The sequence below is a fragment of the Gadus chalcogrammus genome, chromosome 14, assembly GCF_026213295.1.
Source record: "Gadus chalcogrammus isolate NIFS_2021 chromosome 14, NIFS_Gcha_1.0, whole genome shotgun sequence".
NCBI lineage: Eukaryota > Metazoa > Chordata > Actinopteri > Gadiformes > Gadidae > Gadus > Gadus chalcogrammus.
Window position 1 is genome coordinate 27,068,942 of NC_079425.1, and position 26,127 is coordinate 27,095,068.

Here is a 26,127-nt window from a genome sequence, read left to right on the forward strand (position 1 = left end):
AAAAAGAATATATAACTTATAAAAAATATAAATAATTGCGCCATCAAAAGACGAGGACGTGTTCGTCAATAGGAAGAAAGTGCATTCCATCAACACGCAGGTTGTTTTTGATGCAAATTTTAACATAGCCTACTGGATGTTGTTGCAAAGTGGCCTGGATCTTCAGCTACCCATGATTCACGCATTTTAATGGTGAGCGGTCTGAGGCAGCTTTTTGAGATGTACCAGTTGGGTGTCACTTGCTGGCTGACAGTGACTATCCATGCAAGACGTGGCTCTAGACACCCTACCTCAATCCACAACCGGGAGCACAGTTAAAGTGTAACATGTAAGTGATTACGCAGATTACGTATAGTCCTATGCGTAAAACACATCGTATTGGCTCTTTGCGAGCACACAAACATACACGAAATGTTGTGGAGAGAGGAATTGGGCAGATGAAACGTCGGTTTCATGTCCTCCACGGCGAAATATGCCTCACCCCAGAGAGGGCAAGCACAGTAATCACTGTATGTGCCATTCTACACAACCTCTGCAAGCGGAGGAACATTCCACAGCCAGACGATGATGATGATGATGATGATGATGATGATGGCGATCAACATTACAAGGAATTTGGCCGTGTGGAACCGAGTGGACAGGCATTTAGGGATCACTTTGAAAACACATTTTAGGTAAACACCTTGGCACAAATCAGTCAACACTTGGGTAGTTCGTAACATTTATTTTCTTTTAGATTTTACGTATTTTTATTGTTTGCTTTCTCTCTCTCTTGAACGTGAAGGCTACAACGTCATTATCGTGGTCTGCACAAAATTGTCATCATGTGTGTATTCTGCTAACTGCACTATAACTACTTAATAGGAATTCATTTCTAGCCTAGGCTATTTCCTTGTTTTTCGGTGATTCAGTGGGCTCGTCTGAACAACCAATCACCTAACTGACCGCTTCTAAACTCGTGCACGAGAATTTACGTAATCCATAGCAACGGCGCGTCACTCTTAGTTCACTCTTTGTGATTTATCCTTAGTAAGAGTAGGTCTCAGCGGCTTTGTGAATAACTTTTAAGAAAAAACAGTTAGGAGCACTCCTAGCGGTAAGATAAAATGCTTTGTGAATACGGCCCCAGAACTATGGCCTATTTTACAAATTTATATTTTCTTAATTATATTATTAACTTTGACAGATATTTTTTTTTATTACTGGAAAAAATAAATAATAATAACTCGGTGTTACCGGTAATACCGTATACCGCGGCAACCCTAGTACCCAGCACTTTTCAAACCACACTCAAGCTTATGGTTATTGTCCCCACCACTTCTAAAAACAAACTGATGCCCTTGCGTGAAGGGCTACTTGTGCAGTTGGCCAGTTATTAGTTACATTAATGAATCATTGCAAGATATCTTCTGACAAGTTTAAGACAAGTTTGGACAAGGATTGTCTTAAAATGTACATTTCCCTTCCAGAACATAAACACGTGAGAACATGATAGTTTTTACCTCAACGTAAAGGTTTTACACACTTAGGAAAAAGGAAGCCTAAAATATGAAAAAGGTGCCAAAATTTTCATATCAAAGAGTAAGTTAATAACATCTAAGAGTAGACCAGGTCTAAGTTAATAACTTTTAAGAGTAGACCAGGACTAAGTTAATAACATCTTAAGAGTAGACTCACTTCCTCAGGGAGGTTTGAGCAGAGGCAATACAAAGACCTGTCAGGCAGAGAGACACTATTGCTCGTTTTGCATAATTTTCCGCGCAGTCCCTGCTCAGCTTATAGTGTATGGAAGCCTACGCCTGAACTGGGCTGTCTGATCAGGGATGGACTGGTTTAACCTTCTGAAGTAGAGTCTGCTCGTAGGGCCGTGTCGAGAGCGACTCGTGCTTGGTGCGCTCCTCGTAGCCCTACCTACTCAGTTAGGGGTCAGCTGGGGTAAAACAGACTTGGAGGCCGTTAAGGTTGAGGTGTGCTAATGTGATGCTTTTGTTTCTGCGCGGAGCGAGGTGCGCGGTGCCAACAGGACGGTTCTCTTACCTTGGTATCGTCAGGGAAACTCCCGGTCTGCAGTTTGGAGTGCACCAGTTGTCCGTTAACTGTCACCTCAAAACTCTCTGAAATGGAGAAAACAAAATAGATAAAAATTATTTAGAAGTTTGTGGGTTTATAGGCCGTAAAGAACACATGCGCAGTTCTAGTCCCATCCGAAAGTAAAGTGTCCAAAACAAGAGCTGTTGTGCGTAAAGTCAGCGGACTTACGGGCACGACCCACGGACCCCGTCACCTCCGCGTCGGGGATGGCCTTCTTGATGGCCGCTTCTAGCCGCGTGAAGCGGCTTCTGAAGCCTCATCCTCCGCTGGAAAAGATCAGAACTGTTAATAAAGACTGTTCTCTGTGAAACGGATTCAACGAGTCGCACTGTGAACGTTACTCACCAGTATTCAACGTGAACCTTCATCGCCATGCTGCTCTGGTGGTTGGGTTGTTGCAGAGGGTCGACTCTGCAAAGCGTCTCTTCTGCTAATTTTTTCCTCACTGATTTCCGGACTCAAAGCGCTGAGTCACTGTCTTTATAGGAACCTGAAGCCGCACCCAACGGGGAGGTCAAACCCGCAGGTCCGGATTCTGCTCTTTGTGTGTTTTGGCTCCTGAGAGCAGGGCGCAGTCCGCTCATTATCTATGAGATGTTGAACAACAGGTCAGAACGAAGCCTGCTTCAAAATAAAACGTGTGCACGGAGAGATGGGAGAGGGCATGCCAGACTGCCTGTTTGCACAACCATATTGATATTAGCTTATTGATGTCTTTATAATGTCAACTGATCACAATGTGGTGGTGTTGCGATGCAGTGGACAAAACACACAGCAACGTGTTTCAGATTAGATTACACCCACAAATAGGAATTACGACGACAGTCCCTGTCCTGTTCCAGTCCCCAATAGTCCCTACACAACACCCTTCTGGTCCCTACACAGCACCCTACTGGTCCTGTCACTGCGCACTACTGGTCCCTACACTGGGTTCTTCTGGTCCATCCACTACGTCCTACTGGTCCCTCCACTGCGTCCTGCTGGAACAGTCCCGCTCTGTTCCTGTCTGCTGGTCAGCCCTCCCAGTCTTATCTTCCCTGTTCAAAGTGTGCAGACATTAAACAAACAACCACTGGGAAAGTGATCCTGCACCCGCTGGCCGTCCCCCCCTAGTGGCAGGCCTACGGCGCTGTGGACAGCGGGAGGCCTGCTCTTGGCCCCAGAAGGTAGCGGGTAGGCCTGCTCTGGGCCACAGAAGGTAGGGGGTGGGCCTGCTCTGGCCCCAGAAGGTAGGGGGTGGGCCTGCTCTGGGCCACAGAAGGTAGCGGGTAGGCCTGCTCTTGGTCCCAGAAGGTAGCGGGTAGGCCTGCTCTTGGTCCCAGAAGGTAGGGGGAAGGCCTGCTCTGGGTCCCAGAAGGTAGGGGGTAGGGCTGCTCTGGGTCCCAGAAGGTAGCGGGTAGGTCTGCTCTGGGCCCCAGAAGGTAGGGGGTAGGCCTGCCTGCTCCGGGTCCCAGAAGGTAGGGGGTAGGCCTGCCTGCTCTGGGTCCAAGCGGTAGGCCTACCAGTTAGGTTAATAGCTGACCAACAGTTCAAACACTCAACAAAGAGCCTGCACCTAATGTGGAGGAATAGGCAAAGCGAGGAGGAAATGGAACAATCCGCATTGGAAAATATCCAGCAGCTATCGTGAAACCAGTTATTAAAGTAAACAGTGCAGGACTTCCAGTAAGCGGCTGCGGGGGCAGCGGAGGCAGCAGATTCCCATTAGGGTCCAGCAAGCTGAATCATCGCTGAAGGCTACATGATAAACGTTTCCTTACTGAAAGCACTTTCATGTGTTTTAATAGTTCAATGATACAGTACAAAACATACAGTTACACCCATGTTTCATATTGCCCCTGCATAAAATATTTCATCTGCTCCCTTCATGTCAATAACAGTATCTATAAGATACACTCGATTCCAATTGGCTCATACAATAGTTGATGACCAAGATAAAGCAATAGTACCTTTTAAACAATAAAAACGATCACACATTTTTGGTGGACACATCAAGAGTACAACAAAATAAAATTAAATACATTACATGGAACTGTAAAAGTTGCATTGCAATCTGCCCATATTTTACACGATTGTTCAAATTAAAATGAAATCTTTGCATTAAGCTATGATCTGTGTTCCTCGAGATGGAGGTGTTCTGCAGAAGGCCTGGTGGCGGCAGGGCGGTAACAGACTCACAAACACCTCCTCCCGTTTGTGGCTTTGAAACAACAATGATTCGGAATAAATACTTGACCCTCTGCAGTGACACAAAGCTATTTCATTTATGTCTATACATCTACATATTTATATATAGATATATCTATATATAGATGTATAGAAATATATACATACATATAGATATATATTTTGACACAAAAGCAATTTCATTTATATATATATATATAGTCAAAACATAAAAATGTGTAAAAAATATCTTAAAAACCTCTCCCTTCCCCATTTACATAGTTTGTTGTTGTTCTTCTTCAAATGTTCGTGGTCGTTAAGTGTCTGAACATTTTAACAGGTCTACCAGAATACAGCTTCTGCATGCGTTCGTCTCTTAGAGGAAGCAAAGCCACGACATCCAGTTAATCTCTCTACCGTCACTCAGGGCAACCTCCCTCTGGACTAATCACAGAATGAGTTTGATTGATTGGCGGGAGTCCTTAGGCCCGCCCCCCGGGTCGCTTGAGTCCTCCTGGGGGAAGGTCACCTTGTCGGGAGTGTAGTCATTCCGCTTTAAGTCTGGAGAAAAGAAAAAAACTTTAATAAAACTACACCCTTCAACAAAACTACAACCCTTTAATAAAACGACACCACTTTAATAAAACCACACCCCTTTAATAAAACTACACCCCTACCAATTGGCAACGTGATGGATGAGATAAATGGCTTAATAAAAAGCTTACTAAGCAGGATAATAAGCAGCCTAATAAGCGGCTCAATAAGCGGCTCAGAGCCGGGGTTACCAGGAAGTTTGAGCTTGCGGCAGCAGGAGTTGCAGTGGTGTTTGGCCCGGAAGTTCCTGATGGCATCGTCCCCCAGGTTGGCCGGGCCGAAGATCATATCATAAGACCTGGAGACACAGAAACACGTTAGGATCCAGAGAAGGCCTGTCTCTGCTCTGCAGGGGGCTGTGGCTGGGTGCTGTGGCTGGGTGCTGTGGCTGGGTGCTGTGGCTGGGTGCTGTGGCTGGGTGCTGTGGCTGGGTGCTGTGGCTGGGTGCTGTGGCTGGGTGCTGTGGCTGGGTGCTGTGGCTGGGTGCTGTGGCTGGGTGCTGTGGCTGGGTGCTGTGGCTGGGTGCTGTGGCTGGGTGCTGTGGCTGGGTGCTGGGTGCTGTGGCTGGGTGCTGTGGCTGGGTGCTGTGGCTGGGTGCTGTGGCTGGGTGCTGTGGCTGGGTGCTGTGGCTGGGTGCTGTGGCTGGGTGCTGTGGCTGGGTGCTGTGGCTGGGTGCTGTGGCTGGGTGCTGTGGCTGGGTGCTGTGGCTGGGTGCTGTGGCTGGGTGCTGTGGCTGGGTGCTGGGTGCTGAGGCTGGGTGCTGTGGCTGGGTGCTGGGTGCTGTGGCTGGGTGCTGGGTGCTGTGGCTGGGTGCTGAGGCTGGGTGCTGAGGCTGGGAGAAGTGTGCAGGGTGGGACACCTACCCCTTCTCCCCACTCTTGATCACAGACGGATCCGTCAGGATCTCCCCGACACCTGCAGACAGAACAGGAGGTTAAGGTGCTGAGGAGACCCGGAGGTTAAGGTGACGACAGAGACCCGGAGGTTAAGGGGTCGACAGAGAACCGGAGGTTAAGGGGCCGACAGAGAACCGGAGGTTAAGGGGTTGACAGAGACCCGGAGGTTAAGGGGCCGACAGAGAACCGGAGGTTAAGGGGTTGACAGAGAACCGGAGGTTAAGGGGCCGACAGAGAACCGGAGGTTAAGGGGCCGACCGAGAACCGGAGGTTAAGGGGTTGACAGAGACCCGGAGGTTAAGGGGCCGACAGAGAACCGGAGGTTAAGGGGCCGACCGAGAACCGGAGGTTAAGGGGTTGACAGAGACCCGGAGGTTAAGGGGGCGACAGAGAACCGGAGGTTAAGGGGCCGACAGAGAACCGGGGGTTAAGGGGCCGACAGAGAACCGGGGCGCTGGTTAAGGAGCTGCGGGTTTAGGATGAGCATCTCATCAGGTTTTGCATCCCACTGCGGTCACTGGGGTCAGCTGATTTAGGATCCATTTATATTTAGCAGAAAAAATTATCCAGAGCGATTGACGCCCAGATGAGCCATGCATGAGCGAGTTCCTACAGGAACAAGAAGTGGGCATTCTGCAGATTCCCCCTGACCGAGACAAAGGCTGGAGATTGCATCAACTTGTCTGTGGAGACGTCAATAACATTCCAACTACGGGTTCTGTTGTCAACCCTTAATTAGACTTCTAAATATGCGATGAGGCGCTTGGCAACACGCAGCTTTCTAGCTCCTCTCTCCAGCCAATGTGTGGCGCCAACTCCATTGGTCTTTGGCGGCGGACAGGTGTGTGGGTTGGGGGGGGGTTAGGGTTAGGGTTACCTTGCAGGTCCAGGACCAGCAGGTCTCCGCGGGTGTACTCGTAGGTCCAGTGGCTGAAGGCCAGCATGGTCTCCTCCAGCAGATTGGTGGGGACGATCTCGTCTCCGTTGTTGTTGTTGAACTTGCGGAACTCGCCGGTGATGCACTCCTCGATGGCGAACCACTGGCCCGCAGAGTGGCAGTAGAGCAGGAACACCTCCAGGAACCTGAGGTGGGAGGGAGGGGGACATGAGGGACATTTCTGTGGCTTATCCCAATAATAATAAATATAATACATCAAATATGTTGTAGTCCAACCACCCAGCCTCTTCATAACATGAGGGCCCAGGCAGCGAGAAGGCCTCAGTGTGAACCATGTCAGCTCCTGAGCTGCGTGAGGCGCCCAGTGAGGCCCTACCTGGGAGAGTACGGGATGGTCTTCGGCCTGATTTGGTTAAAGGCAAATGTCAGCTTCTGAGCGGCTCGCTGCTGCTGGATCTCCTGCAGCGGAAGAAAGATAAGGGTCAGCACGCCATGCAGGATTAACATGTCCACCTGATCCTATGATGGCTCCTTTATGATGCAGGGCTGCCAATGGGTCCCTGAATGGGAACCAGTGGAGGGGATGCAAATACATACAGGACAGGAACTGGGATTCAAAGCTACGTCTCTAGAACTGCACGGTAACAATGTGACCCAGTGGGCTGCTTGAAAACGTTGGCTGCAGGTACATGAAGTTTGGTTTATGAAGTGTGACTGAGTGAGTGAGATTGCGGGAGAGAGAGATTGCGAGAGAGAGATTGCGAGAGAGAGAAAGAGATATTGCGAGATAGAGATTGCGTGAGAGAGAGAAATGAGAGAGTGTCCTACCCTGAGACAGAGGTGCAGCACCGTCTCCTCCTTGTAGATGCTCTGCCAGGTCTGCACCACCTCGGGCAGGAAGGACTTGACGATGTACAGGTGTCCGGGCTTGAGGAGGTCGTATTCGGACCAGGTGCACAGCACCTTGAGTGCCCTCCGCAGGCCGCCGCCCATCTCCTCCTTGCTCAGGAACTCAATCTTGGCACAGAGGCCGCGCTGCGCCCAGGAGGACATGCTGTTGTTGATGGTGTTGGGGGAGCTCTCCTCCAGCCGGTACACCGTCACCGGCTCCCCTGGGGACACACACCGCTGCTGTCAGGACCACCACGACCCTGATGGCTCAGGGTCAGGGTTAGCTAACCCTAACCCTGACCCTGAGGGGACACACTGCAGAGGGCCGGTATCAGCAACCTTTCATATATTGGCTATTTCAAGATTTATTCATGTAAAGAGATGAAAAAAAAAACAAAGCTAATGTTTGATGTATCATTCTGTACTTGGAAATAAAGATAAAAAGAAAAGTTATCAAAAGTGAAAGAATACTATTGATTCCTTCCCTTGTAAGATAACAATTAGTCACCGGGGGGTAACCCAGAGCAGGAAGGTTAGCGATAAGATGAGTTAGCAGGAAGTTCTTCAGGACTGGTCTGCCTGGTTGGATAAGGGTGTGTCTGTGAACCAGTCACTGAACCTGTTACTACAGGGTTCGACTCACTGTGGTTCTACAGATTGTTCTCCTGCCCCTCCCCGCCCTTCCTGAACCTCTGTGTTATTCAGCGCATCACCCCGGGACACCATCCCACATCCGGGTCACAACCACACTAAGATAAAAGAGGCAGGCGTCTAACTACAGCAACACCCAGATGACAAGGTGCTGGTTCTAGTACCGCAGTACCTCCAAGCATCGGCGTCGGCAGACCCTTTTCACCGGGGCACGTGCCCCGTTGTGGATCTGCGGTGCCTGGGTATGCCTGGGGCACTGATTTTTTAATTTATTTATTTATTTATACCTTTAATTTTTTTTTATTTAAGTCTGACTCATCTGGCAATCTACAGAATGCATGCTTGCATTTTTTTTTCTTAAAATAGGCCCATAGACTACCACTTTCGTAAGAATTTAAGTCCGACATATGGACAGAGTAATTAGAATCCACTTGCGGCCACTCGGAGCATGTTGCAGCCTGTAGAGAGTTGCCTGTAACACAGAGCCAGGAGTTCGTCATATCTTAGGCTATCTTTAAGAAACACGGTACTACTAGTCCTCCTAGTAAAGACACAAAACATTGATTGTACAAAATTTGACACCCTGAAGAAATTTACTATTTGAATTACGTCAATAGAATGCATGGTGCCCCCCTCATTGGCCGGCCGCTGCAATGAAATGTACGTGACGAATGCACACACTGAGGAGAGAATCATTCTCCTTGATATCGACTTTTTGAACCTGTCCAGCACAGCGTCAGCGACCATTCACTCCGGCCGGCGTGAAGTGAAGTAAACAGTAAGCGTTACATTTTTATCCTCTGGAAGCATAGAATGTCTAACAAATGTCTATGTCTAACAAATGTGTATGCCAAAAAATTTTTTGCTCGCGCGCTTCGCGCGTTCGCATTGGAATTTGGTGCCAGATTGTGCCCCGGTATGGTAGTGGGTGGGCTGACGCCCCTGCCTCCAAGTCAGTGTTGTTTACTTATTACTAGTTACTTCTGTAAATTGTAATGAGATTAATTTACTAGTTACTGCATTTGAAAAGTAATTTCACTACTTATTACTTTACTTTCCCGTTTCTTAATTTACTGTAGATACATGGACAAACATCATAGCCAGGGGTGCACATAACTTCTTGATAGAGTTACTCAGCTGAGTACCAGGAGATGGTGTTTGGTACGCACCCCAGACATAGCTCCACACGTAACATCGGATCTTATGAAACGTAGCCAGTTTCAGAGGTTTTTTGCGTCACCTTTTTTTTTTTATCAAACTACAGCAGCTCGACCACGGAGCGTTTGATTATCTGACAAAAGGAACATTGCGATCAGCTGATTTTGCGCAGTTCTCCAGTGTGTGCGCGGACACAGCGCACATTTCATTACGCTTATCATTCGTTTCGAGCCACGGCACATCTTGGGGCCATTTTCTTCTGCTTCGGCTCCATTTGCCTTTTCTTTGCAGGTGGCGTACGCACAAGTAGCTGCTCAATGTATTTTGTTGTTTCGTTTTTTTTTTCGATCTCCCGTAAGTTATGCAAAAGAGCTGTAGTGACACAAGTGACGTTACGCATCCCCAGGCTGTTTCCCAATGTCAAGGAAGCATGCTCAACGGCCGCCCTTTTAAGGACGCTACGTCATAGAACGCTGACAAGCACTGTTCCAATGTTGAGGACACTCGAAAGCCGCGCCATTTTTGCGTCCTTTGTTTTTGAGAATTCCGAGATTTTTCAAGGATGCATCGCTGCATCCTAGACGAGCCTAAACAGCTCTCTCCCTCAGCCTGGACTCTGTTGCCCCTCCCATAACCCGGCAGGTCTCCCTCTCTCGCCCCGCCCCCTGGTTTACTCCTGAGCTTCGCCTCATGAAGGCAGCTGGCCGCCAGCTTGAGAGGCGTTATCGAACATCTGGCCTCACTGTACACCAGGAGGCTTACAAAGACCATGTCAGGGAATACAAGGAGGCCCTCTCTAAGGCAAGGATACTCTACTACTCCAAGCTTATCAATAACCAACAAAACCACCCCAAAAAACTTTTCTCAACCATCAACCGTCTCTTGCGCCCCCCTGACGCTCCCCAACCCTCTGACGCACTGGACCTGTGCTCCCGGTTCCTGGAGTTCTTCCACAACAAAGTGGAGACCATTCACAACCACCTCCTCCAACACTCTCTGTCACCGTCTCACACTGACCTTCATCTTGGTGCCGACACCCTGCAGTGCGGTCTCTCCGCCTTTGCAACACTGGACGCTAACCAAGTGCACGACTTAGTGTCCCGAGCTAAGTCCTCCTCCTGCAAGCTGGACCCCATGCCCACCTTCCATGAGCTCTTTGAACCCCTTTAGTCTGGCTTCAGAATTCACCATAGCACCGAAACTGCCCTCATTAAAATCACTAACGACCTCCTCACTGCCGCCGACAATGGCCTCATCTCCATTCTTATCCTCCTCGATCTCTCAGCAGCCTTTGACACAGTATCCCATTCCATCCTCCTCACCCGTCTTGCGGAGCTCATTGGTCTCAGTGGCTCAGCCCTCTCCTGGTTTCAGTCCTACCTCGCCAACCGCCAACAATACGTCACCTTGGACGATGCCACCTCCACCACGGCACCAGTCAACCATGGTGTTCCCCAGGGATCGGTGCTCGGCCCTTTATTATTCACCATTTACATGCTCCCCCTTGGTCAAATCATCCGTCATCATGGTCTCAGTTTCCACTGCTACGCTGATGATACCCAACTATACATTAGCACCAAACCCTCAACTCAGTTTCCACCGGCCCCACTAATCAACTGTCTGCAAGACCTAAAAATCTGGATGATTTTTACTAAAATTGAACAGCAATAAAACGGAGCTCCTGGTCGTGGCCCCCAAGTCACTGCTCAGGAAGGTTGGGGATCTTCTGCTGGAAGTGGATGGCTGCCCTATCACCCCATCCCCCGTAGTCCGCAACCTGGGTGTCATCCTTGACCCCACCCTGTCATTTCAGCCTCATATCAACAACACCACAAAATCTGCATTCTTCCATCTGAGAAACATCGCAAGACTCCGACCCTCACTCTCAGACTCAGTCACTGAAACACTCATCCACTGCTTCATCTCCACCCGTCTGGACTATTGTAATTCCATCCTCACAGGTCTCCCCTCCAAAACCTTGGACCGACTGCAATATGTTCAGAACTCAGCTGCCAGGGTTTTAACTGGCACTAAGCCCTGGCAGCACATCACCCCCATCCTGATGCAACTCCACTGGTTACCTGTTAAGTCCCGGATCAAGTTTAAAATCCTCCTACTCACCTACAAGTCCCTGCATGCTCTGGCCCCCCGTTACCTCTCTGACCTCCTCCATCCCAACACCCCCCTGCGGTCCCTCAGGTCCTCTGCTAAGGACCAGCTGGAAACCCCCCGCACCAGACTGAAGACCTTTGGGGACAGGGCCTTCTGCGCCTCTGCCCCCACTCTGTGGAATCTGCTCCCCCTCCACATCCGCTGTGCCACTTCAGTGGAGTCATTCAAAAAGCTCCTGAAGGCACACCTCTTCTCAGAGGCCTATGGCCTTTAACCTGCCCCCCCCCCCCCCCTGTGTACACCTCTTGTTAAGCGACCTTGGGTACCTTGAAAGGCGCTATATAAATTGAATTTATTATTATTATTATTATAAAACTACCCACAATCCTCTGCGTTCACTGGGCGGGTTTTTGAAAATGGCAGAGCAGTACACATTCAAATGAAGTGAAGTTATAGGCCCTATTAGTTTTCAGAAATATTTTGTGCCGTATTGCTTTTTATAGATTCATCATGTTAATGCAAATAATCAAGCCTAAAGACCTGTGCCACTTTTCAAACGTTTTTGCAACTTCAAATCAAAATCAAATTTATTGTCATTTTGTTGATTGAACAACAAAACGAGAAGACGTTTCTCACGGATCAAGATCAAGTACACATACATTTCAAACAAACGTCCCAATGATGAATAAATAAATAATAAATAAAGTCCAGTGAGAAGATCTGGGACGCTGGTGCATTGAGCATCCTGACAGCTTGAGGCAGGAAGCTGTTCTGCAGCCTGGTGGTGGAGCATCTTAAGCTGCGATAGCGCTTCTTGGAGGGTAGGAGCTGAAAGAAGCTGTTCAGTTACTTTGTTTACGTCCACCCCGTCTCTGCTGCTTCCTCCTCCGGGCAGTTGCGGGCACAGTGTCCGTTAGTATCCTGTGTTTGCGTAGCATGTCCAGATGCCAGCGAATGCCAGTGATGTTACTCGCTTGCAATGTCCTAATGTTTAATATTGTTTCCCTGTCATAAACTATGTTCGTAGGACGTCTCACACTCAAACATTCAATCTCAATCTCACAGATCTCAAGACTAAGAGGGGCCGCTGCGACTGCACGCGCCGCCCTGGCAACGAGTTTACTTCCTCGTCTCCTATCCTGTTCCTAATTCCTCCTCTCGATCCTCTTTTCCTCCGTATTGTCTTCTTTATCAGAGTTGTTGGTATGAAATCCAGTTGTTCGGGTGATAAATCAACTGTCTGGCAAGCGAGTTGAAGCTCCAGAAGGTCCGCTCTAGCGTAAGTGCGTCTCGGTGGATTTGGATACGTGGTGACCCCAGCAGAGAATAAACCTCCATAACTTGATGTAGAATGGCTTTTGAATTCCTCCAACGCAGATTTGACAGTATCCATAAGTCATAAGAATATTGTCACGATTAAACTCGACAAAAATGTGAAAAAGTAAATTAAATATGCAATAAAGTAGCCTTTCAATCACGAGTCGCTCAAACAGAGGAGCGCCCCGCATCTCATTGTAACTTAATGATACGTTGCTATATTTTGCATGGACGTAGCTGGTGTTAAACACCACTGTCACCCAGTGGCAGAGCCAGAATAATTTTATAGGGGTGGCCAGACTGGGACTAAAATTCTCATAGTGGTGGCCACATAAATCAGAAACATGATTGTTTTCATTAAGCATCTAAAGTCGGCTTTACCTGATAGTATTAGGCCTTTTCATACCGCTGACATACCAGGCAGCGGAAAAAACGACTAGTTTATTCTAACTATTCTAGTAGTCCCAGTCCCCAATCCTGGAGTTAACTTAAACATACCCATCTAGAGGGTACATCTAGAGAAAATAAGTCCATTATTTTAGTGTCTCATTTTTTTTTTGCGATTTTCACTGTCTACAATATTGTATCTGTCAGTTGTCAAATTTGCTGAAGAAAATGTTAAACTTCAATAATTGTTCATAGTCAACTTATATAGTGCATTTATTTAAGATCTCAACAGCATAACCATACAGCTTCGCCACATCGCCGGGAAAACACGGCACACACAAAGTACATCCATGGAATCAGCCGTTCAAAACCAGTCTGCATGAATTGTATGACAACTGGATGGCAGGGGATGCGGACAAGGAATACACCGCAGGGGGGAACATGAGAGCCCCAGCTCGCCGCATAGTAGCCTGGGTGCTTTAAGCATGGAACTAGCTGGATACGGAGTGGGTGAAAAACTGTGTGTGTGTGTGTGTGTGTGTGTGTGTTTGTGTGTCAATCTGTTCGAGCCTGCATGAGAGTTCAATGTTGTCATTAGCTGTTACGTCTTTCTGACCAATCGCAGTTCAAGGCAGACCTGGGCTGTATATTCGGGAGGGGGCGCTCAGTTACTCCCCTCTAGACAAAATCGAATTGGTTGCGACGTTGACCCGGCGCCCCCCGAAAAGTTAAAGTGCCACAGTGAATTCTCCCAACTCTCCCGATTACCACACAGGCACGCACTGCGTGTGCGTGCGTGCCTGTGTTTGTGTGCAGGGCAGGCGTTATTCAATTGCCTGGTAAACATGTAGGCCTACGGTAATATTCATACTGGTTTAAATAATGCATTTGATAGGCTATTTCCCATCGTTGCTGAGCAACAGTTTTGTTCGAAAGTTCAGTGATAGAAAACAAATAGCCCGGGCTATTTACGTTTTACGGTAGGCCTACCTGTCATGCACCTACCCGATGTCAAGTGGACCGGGTTGAATTCACTGCGGGTCTCTCTTATATCCATCTTACCAAAGATATTTTGGTACTGTCCTTCTCAACACTCTCTGATCTCACTAAAAGGCTGGCAGCACGAAACAGCATAATCGACGAGATGCGCTATGCATAGAGAAGAAAGAATACCGACGTTGAATTTGCAACATTTTGCAACTAATTATTCTAAATCTGCCCATACATGGACACGGCAGAATTTTGCGGTTTTCACACGCTACAATGTTGCATCTGTGGCTGCTGGTAATTCAATCACAAAGAAGTAAACTCGACTCGCATTGGAAGCTCCCGTTTTGTGTTGCAGTAAAATGCGTCCTTAAGGGAACGACAGCTATGCGAAAATAGCGTTTCGATATTTTTTTTTTTTGGCCCGGTCGTAGGGGTGGCCAGCGGGGTGGCCGAAGTTTGACCAATGGTGGCCATGGCCACCCCTGGCCACCACGTGGCTCCGCCACTGCTGTCACCAATGTCAATTTACTCGCTCACAAGATTACATTATTTATGTATACCTATTTATGTTTGTGTTGAATCGTTTTTTTAGGGTCAGCCCAGCAAACGGAGGCTTTTGTGCTCCTTAGGGTGGCGCAAAAACATTTGTTTACCGGTGGAAGGGAAAATACGACTATCCAATGTTGTAAAATGAATGCACAACCGATCATTTGTAATTTTGAATGAACGTATATAATTGTATTTTATATGATATACTTATGTGTTCAAAGCACTGGTAGATTGTAGGCATATATGAATGAATGAATCAGATCCGTTAAATAATATATCCAAATAAATTGTTTATCATCTCTTTCTTTGTCTTTTCCCCCCTGCATAATAGTAATAAACCGTACTGTAAATGTGATGCATGAATTAAGTTCTCACTTAGTTTTATAAAAATTGAATGGATTTTCCTTTTAATAAAGACGATTCGATCAACCGCAACAAAGCTTTTGTGACTTCCCCAAAGAGGCTCCATGCGAAGGAGACATGACCGCATTCATAACAGACAAAAGTCAAATAAATATCGATCAGCTTGATTGCTGCCATGTTTTATTCATAAGCGCACATGTGTTTACAAGCGGACACGCAGTATTAAAAAGCGGAAGCGCTTCCACACTACCAAGTCGTTCCCAAAGTACGACGTTACAAACGCTAGGAAGCACTCGAGCTAGCACTCTAGTCTCATCTCCATAGGACGCGACTAGCAAGGACGCGTCCTAGCAAGGCTGCAGCCTTCACTTTGGGAAACAGCCATAGTTATGGCCGCGCATGCGTCCTTGCGTACCAGTTATGTGCACCCCTGATCATAGCCCTATCATCACTTAGTGTTTATTGTATAAATCTATACAAAATAGCCTACAAAACCATATGAAAGAACGATATCCCTGTCTGCACAAAGAAATGCCTCACTGTAAAATCCACAAACAGGATACAGTAGGCTATAGTGAGGTCAATGAGTAGCAACACAAGTTTCAAAATACCGGCTTTGGGAAACATGAGAACAAAAATTAAGTGGTCAATGAAAAATATAAAAAGGTCACTTTATCCCATACAATTAAAACAGAAATGCACTTAAGCGGCGGTGAAACATGCTGTTACTTTATGTGGTCCAAAGGCTGAATGAACCTGATCTATTTCGCAAGCTATGGCATCGTAAGTGAGTCATCCTCTCACCCTCTTGCAGGCAAGAGCAGCCTTCTCATGTTTTAAAGTAATGCCGTCTATGCAGTGCACCGTCATTCCTAAGTAACTTTTGTTGTTGGCAGACCAAATGTCCGCAATGGTGGACACATGATCCAGGGAGGACTCGAAAATTATTTTGAGCTTCGATTCCATGTCGGTATGACACTTTCACATTTTCCCATTCATGTAATGGGAAAATGTCCTCCTGTCGGATGCTGGCTTGCGAGTCGCGGGTATTTTTTCTAGTATTTTTCTAAATCTGGGCGATTCAAGAGTCGACAGGGGAAGCATGTCTTCTACAATGAACCCTGCCTCTCTTTCTGTGTCACCTGCTGCTGCGCTCCTTCGCACAAGCAGCTACGTCCAATAGTATATGTCTGCGTCCTGCAAGACGGAGGCGTAACTTGTAGTAGGAGGCGTAACTTGTACTAGGAGGCGTAACTTGTTCTTTTCTAAATCGTGGTCCACGCGAGATCTTTCTATTTTCGCGGCAAACAAAAAGCGTTGTAAATCACGGTTCACACGAGATCTTCATTGAAGTCGGGTCTTCCGATATTCATGACGGTAAGTCAATTTAAGGCCTAATATTTGAGGTCCCAGTTGCGGTCATTTATGTACCTGCGCACCACTGCTACATACAGATCACTTCCGCGATTTAGAAAAGTACTAGACACGCCTCCGACTACAAGTTACGCCTCCGACTACATGTTACGCCTCCTAGTGCAAGTTACGCCTCCTCCGACTACAAGTTACGCCTTCTTCTACAAGTTACGCCTCCGTCTTGCAGGACGCAGACAGACCCAACTCGCTACGTCACTCAAATCGATCGCTATGGCAACGTGCCAAGGCAAGCAGGCGCTGCAGACACACAGGCAGCACGCATGTGCATGTTGTTCTCACTTCGTATTACCCACAGCGCAAACAAGCCTGTGGGCCTTGTACCTGCCCAGATTCCCCTAGATCTGGCGCCGGTAACACACGCACCACAGATCAGAACTTTACACACAGGCAAACACGGCTTGGGTAACGCAGGAAAGTGCGTTAAAGTCTAGTAAAGTAAGTGTAGTTACCGATATTTTAAATGTAATGCGTTACTTTACTTCGTTACCCAAAAAAGTAAGGTCATTACTGCTCCCAGTGCCACCAAGTACCTCCCAGTAACACCAAGTACCTTATTAGGGGAATTCTCTGCTCTCCCAGTACCAGCTCTTATATCTAGGGCAGGGATGGGCAACTTTCATGATAAAGAGGGCCACATTTTTCATCATAACCAACGGAGGGCCACATGACTGCAAACTTCAACTAAACGTGAGCTGAGAGAAGCTACACAATTTTGAATTTGGTAGATATGATTTCCTGTATTGTGGTGCATTTTGGTGATGACCACTACCTAAAAAATCATCCAGAATCATAACCTATGTACGGTATGTTAATTGAACCAACATACATTCATTTCATGTTTTCCATGCTCAAACAGCCACATGAATGGTCAGTATTTTTTTCAGTGCAAAGGGCTCAGATACATCATCATTCAATGAAGTCAAAAAACTGAAAAACAGTGGCCCAACATTAAGTGCAACAACTCAATGAACTCAAACCCAACAAGCAGTTGTAGTAGTTGTAGTGGCGACTTAAGTGGATATCTTTAATGACTGATATCGCTTCTAAGCAAACTAGACGCATGGGTTTGCCTTCGAATTCTATGAATTCTTCTCATCTTTCTTGACCGAGTTTTCTGTAACTCGATCAATTATTATTATTCTTTATTTTTTATTTTTTATTTTTATTATGTGCGGGCCTGACTGAGTGAGGATGCGGGCCGCACTGAGTGAGGGCCGCATGCGGCCCACGGGCCGCCAGTTGCCCATCCCTGCTCTAGGGGCACCGGGGTGAAGGGAATATTCTCCCAGTACCAGCCCTTTCCTCTAGGGGGCACCGGGGTGATTGGAATACACTCCCAGTACCGGCTCTTACCACTAGGGGGCACCGGGGTGAAGGGAATACACTCCCAGTACCAGCTCTTACCTCTAGGGGGCACAGGGGTGAAGGGAATACACTCCCAGTACCAGCTCTTACCTCTAGGGGGCACCGGGGTGAAGGGAATACTCTGCGACAGCCTCATCAGGTTGTTCCGCTCCACGGCTGTGGAGACACACACACAACATACAGGTCAACACACACAACACGCAGGCCAACACACACAACACACAGGTCAACACGCACAACACACAGGTCAACACACACAACACGCAGGCCAACACGCACAACACACAGGTCAACACGCACAACACACAGTGCCAAAATAAGAACTTAAGTAATGAGAACCGATACATTCATTATTGGATGTTTTAAATTTCAAATGGAAAATGTGAGAAGTTTTATTCATATCTCCAACATTATACGATGGCAGCTTGTTAAGATTAGAATAAACCCAGAGGTCTCCATCACAGCTCAGGCGACCGAAGGCTCACCTGAGTACTGGTAGCTCTCCATGGGCTTGAAGGGGGAGCTGATTGCTGCAAAATCCATATCACAAATAATCAGTTTAGTTACTTCATTTTACTTAACTTTCACAACAACCCTGCTTATCAGTGTGACTGAAAGACGTTAAATATAAAGTTGTTCACTTGAACGATGTCTACCAGTAGCTTCCTATAACTTCATATTAAGAACAGTGGACCAATAGAGGACTCTGTAAGTGCAAATAAATTACGGTGGACCAATATACAAAACCTAGAGTTTGAAAATATGAAAATGCCATTTTCTTTACTAACGCGCAGACTTCTAAATCGTCATTATTATGGCGTTGAGCCAAAGGTGGTGCATATGGTGCATTACTACCCCCTGGTGGCCCTGAGTGAATAGCGGGAAAAGTGTGTGCGTGGAAGTCAGGCGAGGCGGACCTCGGATGTGGTCAGAGTGGGACCGTGAGGTGGGCCTGACAACGCCCGCTCTGGAGGTACTTACAGTCCTTCCTGGGGCCCAGGTGGGCATGTCTGGAGGTGTAGAGACAAGCCGCCGCTGGAAGCACAAGCAGGGAACAGGTAGAGTGAGGGGACCTACAGACTAGTGACACAGGGAGAGTGAGAGGGCCTACAGACTAGTGACACAGGGAGAGTGAGAGGACCTACAGACTAGTGACACAGGGAGAGTGAGAGGACCTACAGACTAGTGACACAGCGAGAGTGAGAGGGCCTACAGACTAGTGACACAGGGAGAGTGAGAGGACCTACAGACTAGTGACACAGGGAGAGTGAGAGGACCTACAGACTAGTGACACAGGGAGAGTGAGAGGGCCTACAGACTAGTGACACAGGGAGAGTGTGAGGACCTACAGACTAGAGACACAGGGAGAGTGAGAGGACGTACAGACTAGTGACACAGGGAGAGTGAGAGGTTTGCCTCCAGACTAGTGACCCAGGGAGAGTGAGAGGACCTACAGACTAGTAAAACATGGAGAGTGAGAGGACCTACAGACTAGTAAAACATGGAGAGTGAGAGGACCTACAGACTAGTAAAACATGGAGAGTGTGAGGACCAACACACTAGTGACCCAGGGAGAGTGAGAGGACCTACAGACTAGTGACACAGGGAGAGTGAGAGGACCTACAGACTAGTGACCCAGGGAGAGTGAGAGGACCTACAGACTAGTGACACACAGGGAGAGTGAGAGGACCTACAGACTAGTGACACAGGGAGAGTGAGAGGGCTGCCTACAGACTAGTGACACAGGGAGAGTGAGAGGACCTACAAACTAGTGACACAGGGAGAGTGAGAGGACCTACAGACTAGTGACACAGGGAGAGTGAGAGGGCCTACAGACTAATGACACAGGGAGAGTGAGAGGACCTACAGACTAGTGACACAGGGAGAGTGAGAGGACGTACAGACTAGTGACACAGGGAGAGTGAGAGGTCTGCCTCCAGACTAGTGACCCAGGGAGAGTGAGAGGACCTACAGACTAGTGACACACAGGGAAAGTGAGAGGACCAACAGACTAGTGACCCAGGGAGAGTGAGAGGACCTACAGACTAGTGACCCAGGGAGAGTGAGAGGACCTACAGACTAGTGACACACAGGGAGAGTGAGAGGACCTACAGACTAGTGACACAGGGAGAGTGAGAGGGCTGCCTACAGACTAGTGACCCAGGGAGAGTGAGAGGGCTGCCTCCAGACTAGTGACAGACGGATGGACCAGAGAAAGCCTGACGAAGGAGACGAGAGAGACGAGAGTCTTTACCGTTCAGTACATCCTCGCCCCCGGCCCGTCTGGAGAGGACAAAGAGCAGAACAGAAGATCAGCTGAGACTCTGAGACCAACAACCAACCACCGAACACCATTTGCTGAATGTTTTACTCAAACATTCAAGGTATAGAAATATCAGTTATTATAATAGAGATGGTAAATAGGTGTGAAGTATTGATCTGATACTTACAGGCTGCTGGCCTGGGCGGACTTCACCTGCAGACTCTCCTGGTGCAGCTGCAGACAGGGGAACAAGGGCTTATTAATGGATGCTCAGGACCTCCAGGTAGTATGCTTTAAGGTATAATGCATTGCGGTCATTACAGCAGGTCTAGGCCTGTCGCGATAAGCAATAAATCAATTCATTGATTGATAAATTAAAATAAACGATAATTTTTTGCCGGCCGCAATAATTTCCATTCTTACTCTTTTTTTTTTAAATCATTGCTTTATTGGCCTAATCCGAGTAGAAATCCATGCCATAAACAGAAATATTATAGGCCTTTATTACACAGGTCTTCTCAATGCCGTGGAACGCTCCGTTCACTTGCATAGATAGCAGTCCGGTAACTTGTCAACCCCAGCGTCTTCGGTTGCTAAACAACGTCAACGTCTTTGGCGGACGATTTCTCTGCTGAACAACACTACGAAAGCTGCTAACGAATAAATTGTAAAAAAGACACACCATGTGAATTTATTTTTTCGTTTTGGCAAGTTGCCGTGTAATAAGCGGGATAATATATAGAACGTCGCCGGTCATTATCGAAAATAAGCCCCTTCAGGGCGAAGCAAGACATCTCCGCTGCGCGTTGGTGTCCTGTTCGCCCAGTCGGGGCTTATTTCCCGACCGGCGTTCTATACATTATATATATTTATGTCAATTATATTTATTTAGCACAGTAGGCCTAAGTAACAAATGTCGGGATGAAATCGGGCTTGGACTCCTGATTACAGGGCACAACGAGATAACCCCCTCGAGCATTTTTTGTTGAAATAGACAGTCCATTTTATTTATTGTTTTTGGTTGTTTTGTTAATTTATTCTTGATATTTGAAATGTCTTCCAGACGTCCAGTTCCAGTGTTCTTTAAAAATAAAAGTTTATTGATCTTCGAAAGGGTGTACCTGCATTATTATGCCATTATCATTCTATTAGTTGAAAAACGGCAATAGTAACGCTTATCGCAATAATTTCTGGGGCAATTAATCGCCCAGAAGAATGTATTATCGTGACCGGCCTATGCAGGACTGATGATTGGACCAGAGGCCTCCCATGAGCACTGATCTAGAGTATCACAGCACTGGCACTTTAACTGGGCTGTATTATCAAGCTGTTAACTCATGGCCATCACACTCGCTACTAAAGCAATGTCCACAGCGTCATACTCATACTACCAATAAATGAAAACGTACCGATAAACGTACACGAAAATACACAAACAGATAAATGTACCCGATACAACATAGCAACAAATGTACACGATACGTCGTAGACCATGACAAAGTATAAGCTGTTGGCAGGCACACGTTTATATGCTGTTGGCAACAGTCCAGTCCCAGAACTACTGGTGTTTGTTGAGCCATATAAGAGATTAAGAAATCAACCCAGTCCTAATCTGTTGGCGCTTATGACTGCGAAACCAATAAATGGTGCTTGTTGAAGTGTCGTATGGTGGCCAGTATCACAGGAGAGGGAGGGTTGTTCAGCTCGGCTCGTGATCAGCTCGGCTCGTGATCCATGATAAACACTGCCGTGTTGACGACCGCTATCACAGCACTCCCTCTCTGTGACACTTCTGAACGATCATAAAGTAACCAGCTGAGGCCCGCCCAGATACACCATGGGAGGGAGCATATCTAGATGTGGTTATGTGAGACCTAGACCTTGTAGGGTCCCCACCGAGACCAAGACATGTAGGGTCCCTATGGAGACCTAGACCTGTAGGGTCCCCATGGAGACCTACACCTGTAGGGTCCCCATAGAGACCTAGACCTGTAGGGTCCCCTTCCCCCCCCTCTCACCGTGACGCAAGGATCATCGTAGAGGAGGATGTCTTCTGCTGAAACTCTGCTCCTCTCCGTCTTACTGAGAGCTGAAGACGGACCACAGAACCAGGAGCACTGATCAGAACCCGATCACATCCAGGGGCACAGCACTCTCAACTACACATCTGCTCGGCTTGGTCTGAGCCAGTGGAAGATGGGTGTCAGTGCCCTCCATCAGGAACATGTCACTGATTAACTTGGGGTTGAATTGAGTAATTTGGCACACTTTAGTGGAATGAGTGTGATGAGGTATTTTACATGCAAGAAAAATACTTAAACAAGAGAAATAAATTATTAGAAATCAATTCATATATATTAGACATAAAATGATGAGTCCAGTCTGAAGCAGGGAGCCTTACAGGAGTCCGGGTGGAGGAACGGAGGCCCCTGGTCGAACTCCGTGAAGCCAGCGTACGAGTTGACCGTCCTCATGTGGGGCCGGACTTCAGAAGGAGCCTGTACCCCGGAGAGAGGCCACAGAGGCTCGTTAGGAGACACCAACAGGCTCGTTAGGAGACACCAACAGGCTCGTTAGGAGACACCAACAGGCTCGTTAGGAGACAGGCTCGTTAGGAGACACCAACAGGCTCGTTCGGAGACAGGCTCGTTAGGAGACACCAACAGGCTCGTTAGGAGACAGGCTCGTTAGGAGACACCAACAGGCTTGTTAGGAAACACCCACAGGCTCGTTAGGAGACACCAACAGCCTCGTAAGGAGAAAGCAACAGGGTAGTTAGGAGACACCAACAGCCTCGTTAGGAGAAACCAACAGCCTCGTTAGGAGACACTAACAGCCTCGTTATGAGACGCCAACAACCTCGTTGTAGAGATGGCATTCGCTATGTGTAACTCTAGGATGTTTGGTTAAATAGTCAATGGTTGGTCTTGAACATAGAAGGAACTTTAGCAGTACATATTTAGTGATTCAACTTAGAGGTAGTCATTTCAGGTAAACAATGGCCAGGTGATGAGAAGAGCCATTTCGATCATATGAAGCTAAGTGGTGTCTGGTGTGAAGGCCCACCTGCGGCCGGCTGCGGGCGCCCGGGCTGGGCTGTCTGCTGGGCGCTGGCAGCCTGTCTTTGGGGGAGGAGGACTGAAGCTCAACGACGTCCTTGTGTCCTGCAGGAGTACAACACGAGTCAGCATGGCCGTTACGCCCCAAAGGGCCCCAGGACAGGCTCCTCCAGCCTGACAGTCCACCATAGTCTTCACTACCTGAAGGTAGTCAAGACCTACCAGGACCCTGACATGGAACTCATCTAAACTTCTCCTTATTCTAACTCCTATAATTATCCTCATAGATATCGTGTGCAGACCAAATGGAGTGTCGGTCCAACACTGAACCCTGTCCTAATCACAGTAGGTTAGGGATGGGTCAGGATGTCCTTGTGGCGTTTGGACGCTGCAGTACTCATTACTCCCTGTAGAGGCGCTCATCATGCTGCCCGCCTCACGGGCAGCGGTTGATTGTTCCAGAATTTGCTCCACAAACGTCGCGTTCCAGGGAGACGCCGATTCCTATTATTTATTTTATTGCCGTCATCCCAACGAAATCAGGAAGAACCAAACCAAACCTAAAACATTTCTCACTGGTCAACCGTCTGAGTGGCTGATCTGCCTCGAGCGCCAGCAAGGCGAGGAAACGGACGCATGCGGGACTCCTTGAGACCCTGCGTTGCTGCTGCTCGAGGCTCAGCTCTAGAGAAGCACCATGGGGGGGTTCATCAGCTCTAGAGGACCACCATGGTGAGGGTTCATCAGCTCTAGAGGAACACCATGGTGGGAGGGGGGTTCATCGGCCACTCTCTGCCGGTGAGCAGGAGGAATGCTGTAGAACACTTAATTAGCGACGTCAGCAATCAGAAAAGACGGATTCTGTGAATGTTGTAGCGGACGATGGCCACAGTTCATCTCAATCATTAGGAAACGTACATCACCTCCACCTGTCATTCAACACAATCCTCAACCAATCACTGAAGGCCGTAAGCTACAGCCGACCAATCCCTCATTCTCAAAGTCACGTCATGCACAGAACCAAGACCCCGACAGAACCAGCTCGCCTCAGATGGGCGAGGGACGGACGGATAGACGCAGGAAGGGACAGTCCTGCGTACGGCAGAACCTCCTCCAAACCAAACCTCTGCTGCTGGGGGCCGGTCCGGGAGGGACGCTCTGGTGCCTTCTGGGGGCCTCGCGCCCTTCTCTGCTCTTCTTCTTCTGGGGTCTTCTGGGCTCCCTTGCAGGGGCAAGAGCCACGGGGGACGCCGTTTCTCGAGCGTCGCTGTACGAGGACGCCGGGGTGTTTTCGTCGGTCGCCATGTCGACCACGTGGGCGTCAGCCACTCTAACCCGCGGGCTAGACGGGCCGGCTCTTAGTGAACGGCCGTCGTCGTCGCAGAACGCCTCGTTCACGAAGCCCCCGCCCCACGCCCTCCCCCCGCCCCCGGACCCCCCTTCCGACTCAGAGTAGGTGGGCAAGCGCCCGGCTCGGCCAGAGTTTGAATCCTTGGAAACCACGACAACGGTAGGGTACACACACACACAGTCGTCCTCCTTCCTCTCCACCTCCCCCTGGCCGTACTTACCGACGAACGCCCCGAACTCCACCACGGTGCTTTCGGTGGGGGGGGGGCGGTAGGGCCCGGTCTGGGTGAGTTCCGGGTGGCTGGAGCCACTGGGCTGGGAGGGGGTGCTGCTGACGTAGAAGCGGGCCCCCGGGGAGGGCACGTTGGGCAGGCTGGCGGAGGAGTCGGAGATGCCGGGCTCCTGTGGACGGCCCAGCTGCCTCTGGGTGAAGGAGTTCCCCCGGTGCCGCAGCTCGGGGGGGGACGCTGCCGGGGCCCGGGGCGGGAAGCCCCCGGACACGCCCGCCTCAACGCCCGCCAGGTTCCCCAGCCCCATCCAGCCCCTCCGCTCGGCCCCCAGGGGGGCGCCGGGGTCCGGCCCGTGGCCCAGCCCCGCCCTGCGGCCAGCGTCCGGCACCCCCCCCCCCCCCGCCCCCAGGCCGAACAGGGAGTCGGCAAGATTGCCCCCGGCCTGCGGGAAGGAGGAGCCGAAAGGGGAGCCGAAGAAGGCCCCCACGCTGCGCTTGGCCAGTGCGGAGGGCTTGGACTGGGGGCCCGCGTCCCCGGGGCCCACGTTCTTGGAGAGGCTGAGCTCCCGGCTGATCTGGTTATGCACCTTGCTGGCCTCCGAGGCGCGCTGGGCGGTCAGGGCCTTCAGCGTGTCCACGGTCAGCGCCGACAGGTCCTGGAGGTGGCCGATCTGGGAGTCCAGCGTGTGCAGCGAGCGCTTGATGAAGTTCACCTTGTTGCCCACCTCCTTTAGCTGGATGCCCATGGTCTCCACGCTGCAGGGCCAGAGTCAGAGTCAGTGCTGGCACTTTGAAAACCTGAGTCCTAACAATTGTTAGTGCTTGGTACTTGGTTCGATGAATCCTAACTGTACCGACATCGATTTATTGTTGTTTCTTTTTCTTCTGACAAATGTACTTATTGTAAATCGCTTTGGATTAAAGCGTCTGCTAAACGCCCGTAATATAAATGTAATCTGTCAACACACTGGGAAATCAAACCAGAGGGACAGCCCCACCTCTGTTGAAACACCGGTCACTGGAGAACATTGTGGACATCACAAGCAACACATTCTAGACCACATCTAACAAACCCCCAAGATCCAACAGAGTCCCACGGAGAACCCAGACGCTGCTCACCGGTCCGAGGTGATTCGTATTCGCTCCTCGCTCCCCGAGTGGAACTCGTCGTCCTTCTCGTGGAAGTAGGTCTCCAGACACTGCGTCTCGAAGTCATGCAGCTTCTTCTGGTCCTCCTCGGTGAGGAACAGCTCTGTGAGACATCACAGACAGAAGGGTCAACGTCACAGACAGAAAGGTCAACATCAGAGGACAGAAGGGTCCATCTAACTATATTGTTTTTTAAGACTACAGTATTGTAACTA

General features: G+C 48.9%; 2 protein-coding genes across 4 annotated transcripts in view; both read right to left on the reverse strand.

Annotated features, from left to right (window-relative positions):
* LOC130403065 (cGMP-specific 3',5'-cyclic phosphodiesterase alpha-like) overlaps window positions 1–2,626 on the reverse strand; it is an 8,470-nt gene extending 5,844 nt beyond the window's left edge. The window contains exons 1-3 of one of the 2 annotated variants that reach the window (XR_008904056.1): window positions 2,437–2,626; window positions 2,260–2,357; window positions 2,038–2,114 (exon numbers count right to left, since the gene is read on the reverse strand). The gene's annotated coding sequence lies outside the window, so the exon portion shown is untranslated. The remainder of the gene's footprint in view (window positions 1–2,037; window positions 2,115–2,259; window positions 2,358–2,436) is intronic. The other variant, XM_056607207.1, reaches the window with a different exon arrangement.
* A 1,022-nt stretch (window positions 2,627–3,648) lies between these two features.
* trpm7 (transient receptor potential cation channel, subfamily M, member 7) overlaps window positions 3,649–26,127 on the reverse strand; it is a 45,005-nt gene continuing 22,526 nt past the window's right edge. The window contains exons 25-40 of one of the 2 annotated variants that reach the window (XM_056607198.1): window positions 25,883–26,015; window positions 24,756–25,519; window positions 23,192–23,289; window positions 22,527–22,623; window positions 22,144–22,214; window positions 20,313–20,359; window positions 20,117–20,145; window positions 18,844–18,897; window positions 18,348–18,392; window positions 17,953–18,018; window positions 7,474–7,757; window positions 7,022–7,104; window positions 6,625–6,830; window positions 5,715–5,766; window positions 5,043–5,149; window positions 3,649–4,818 (exon numbers count right to left, since the gene is read on the reverse strand). In XM_056607198.1, the coding sequence (XP_056463173.1) occupies window positions 4,706–4,818; window positions 5,043–5,149; window positions 5,715–5,766; window positions 6,625–6,830; window positions 7,022–7,104; window positions 7,474–7,757; window positions 17,953–18,018; window positions 18,348–18,392; window positions 18,844–18,897; window positions 20,117–20,145; window positions 20,313–20,359; window positions 22,144–22,214; window positions 22,527–22,623; window positions 23,192–23,289; window positions 24,756–25,519; window positions 25,883–26,015 (2,249 nt within the window). In that variant the 3' untranslated portion in view covers window positions 3,649–4,705. The remainder of the gene's footprint in view (window positions 4,819–5,042; window positions 5,150–5,714; window positions 5,767–6,624; window positions 6,831–7,021; window positions 7,105–7,473; window positions 7,758–17,952; window positions 18,019–18,347; window positions 18,393–18,843; window positions 18,898–20,116; window positions 20,146–20,312; window positions 20,360–22,143; window positions 22,215–22,526; window positions 22,624–23,191; window positions 23,290–24,755; window positions 25,520–25,882; window positions 26,016–26,127) is intronic. The other variant, XM_056607196.1, reaches the window with a different exon arrangement.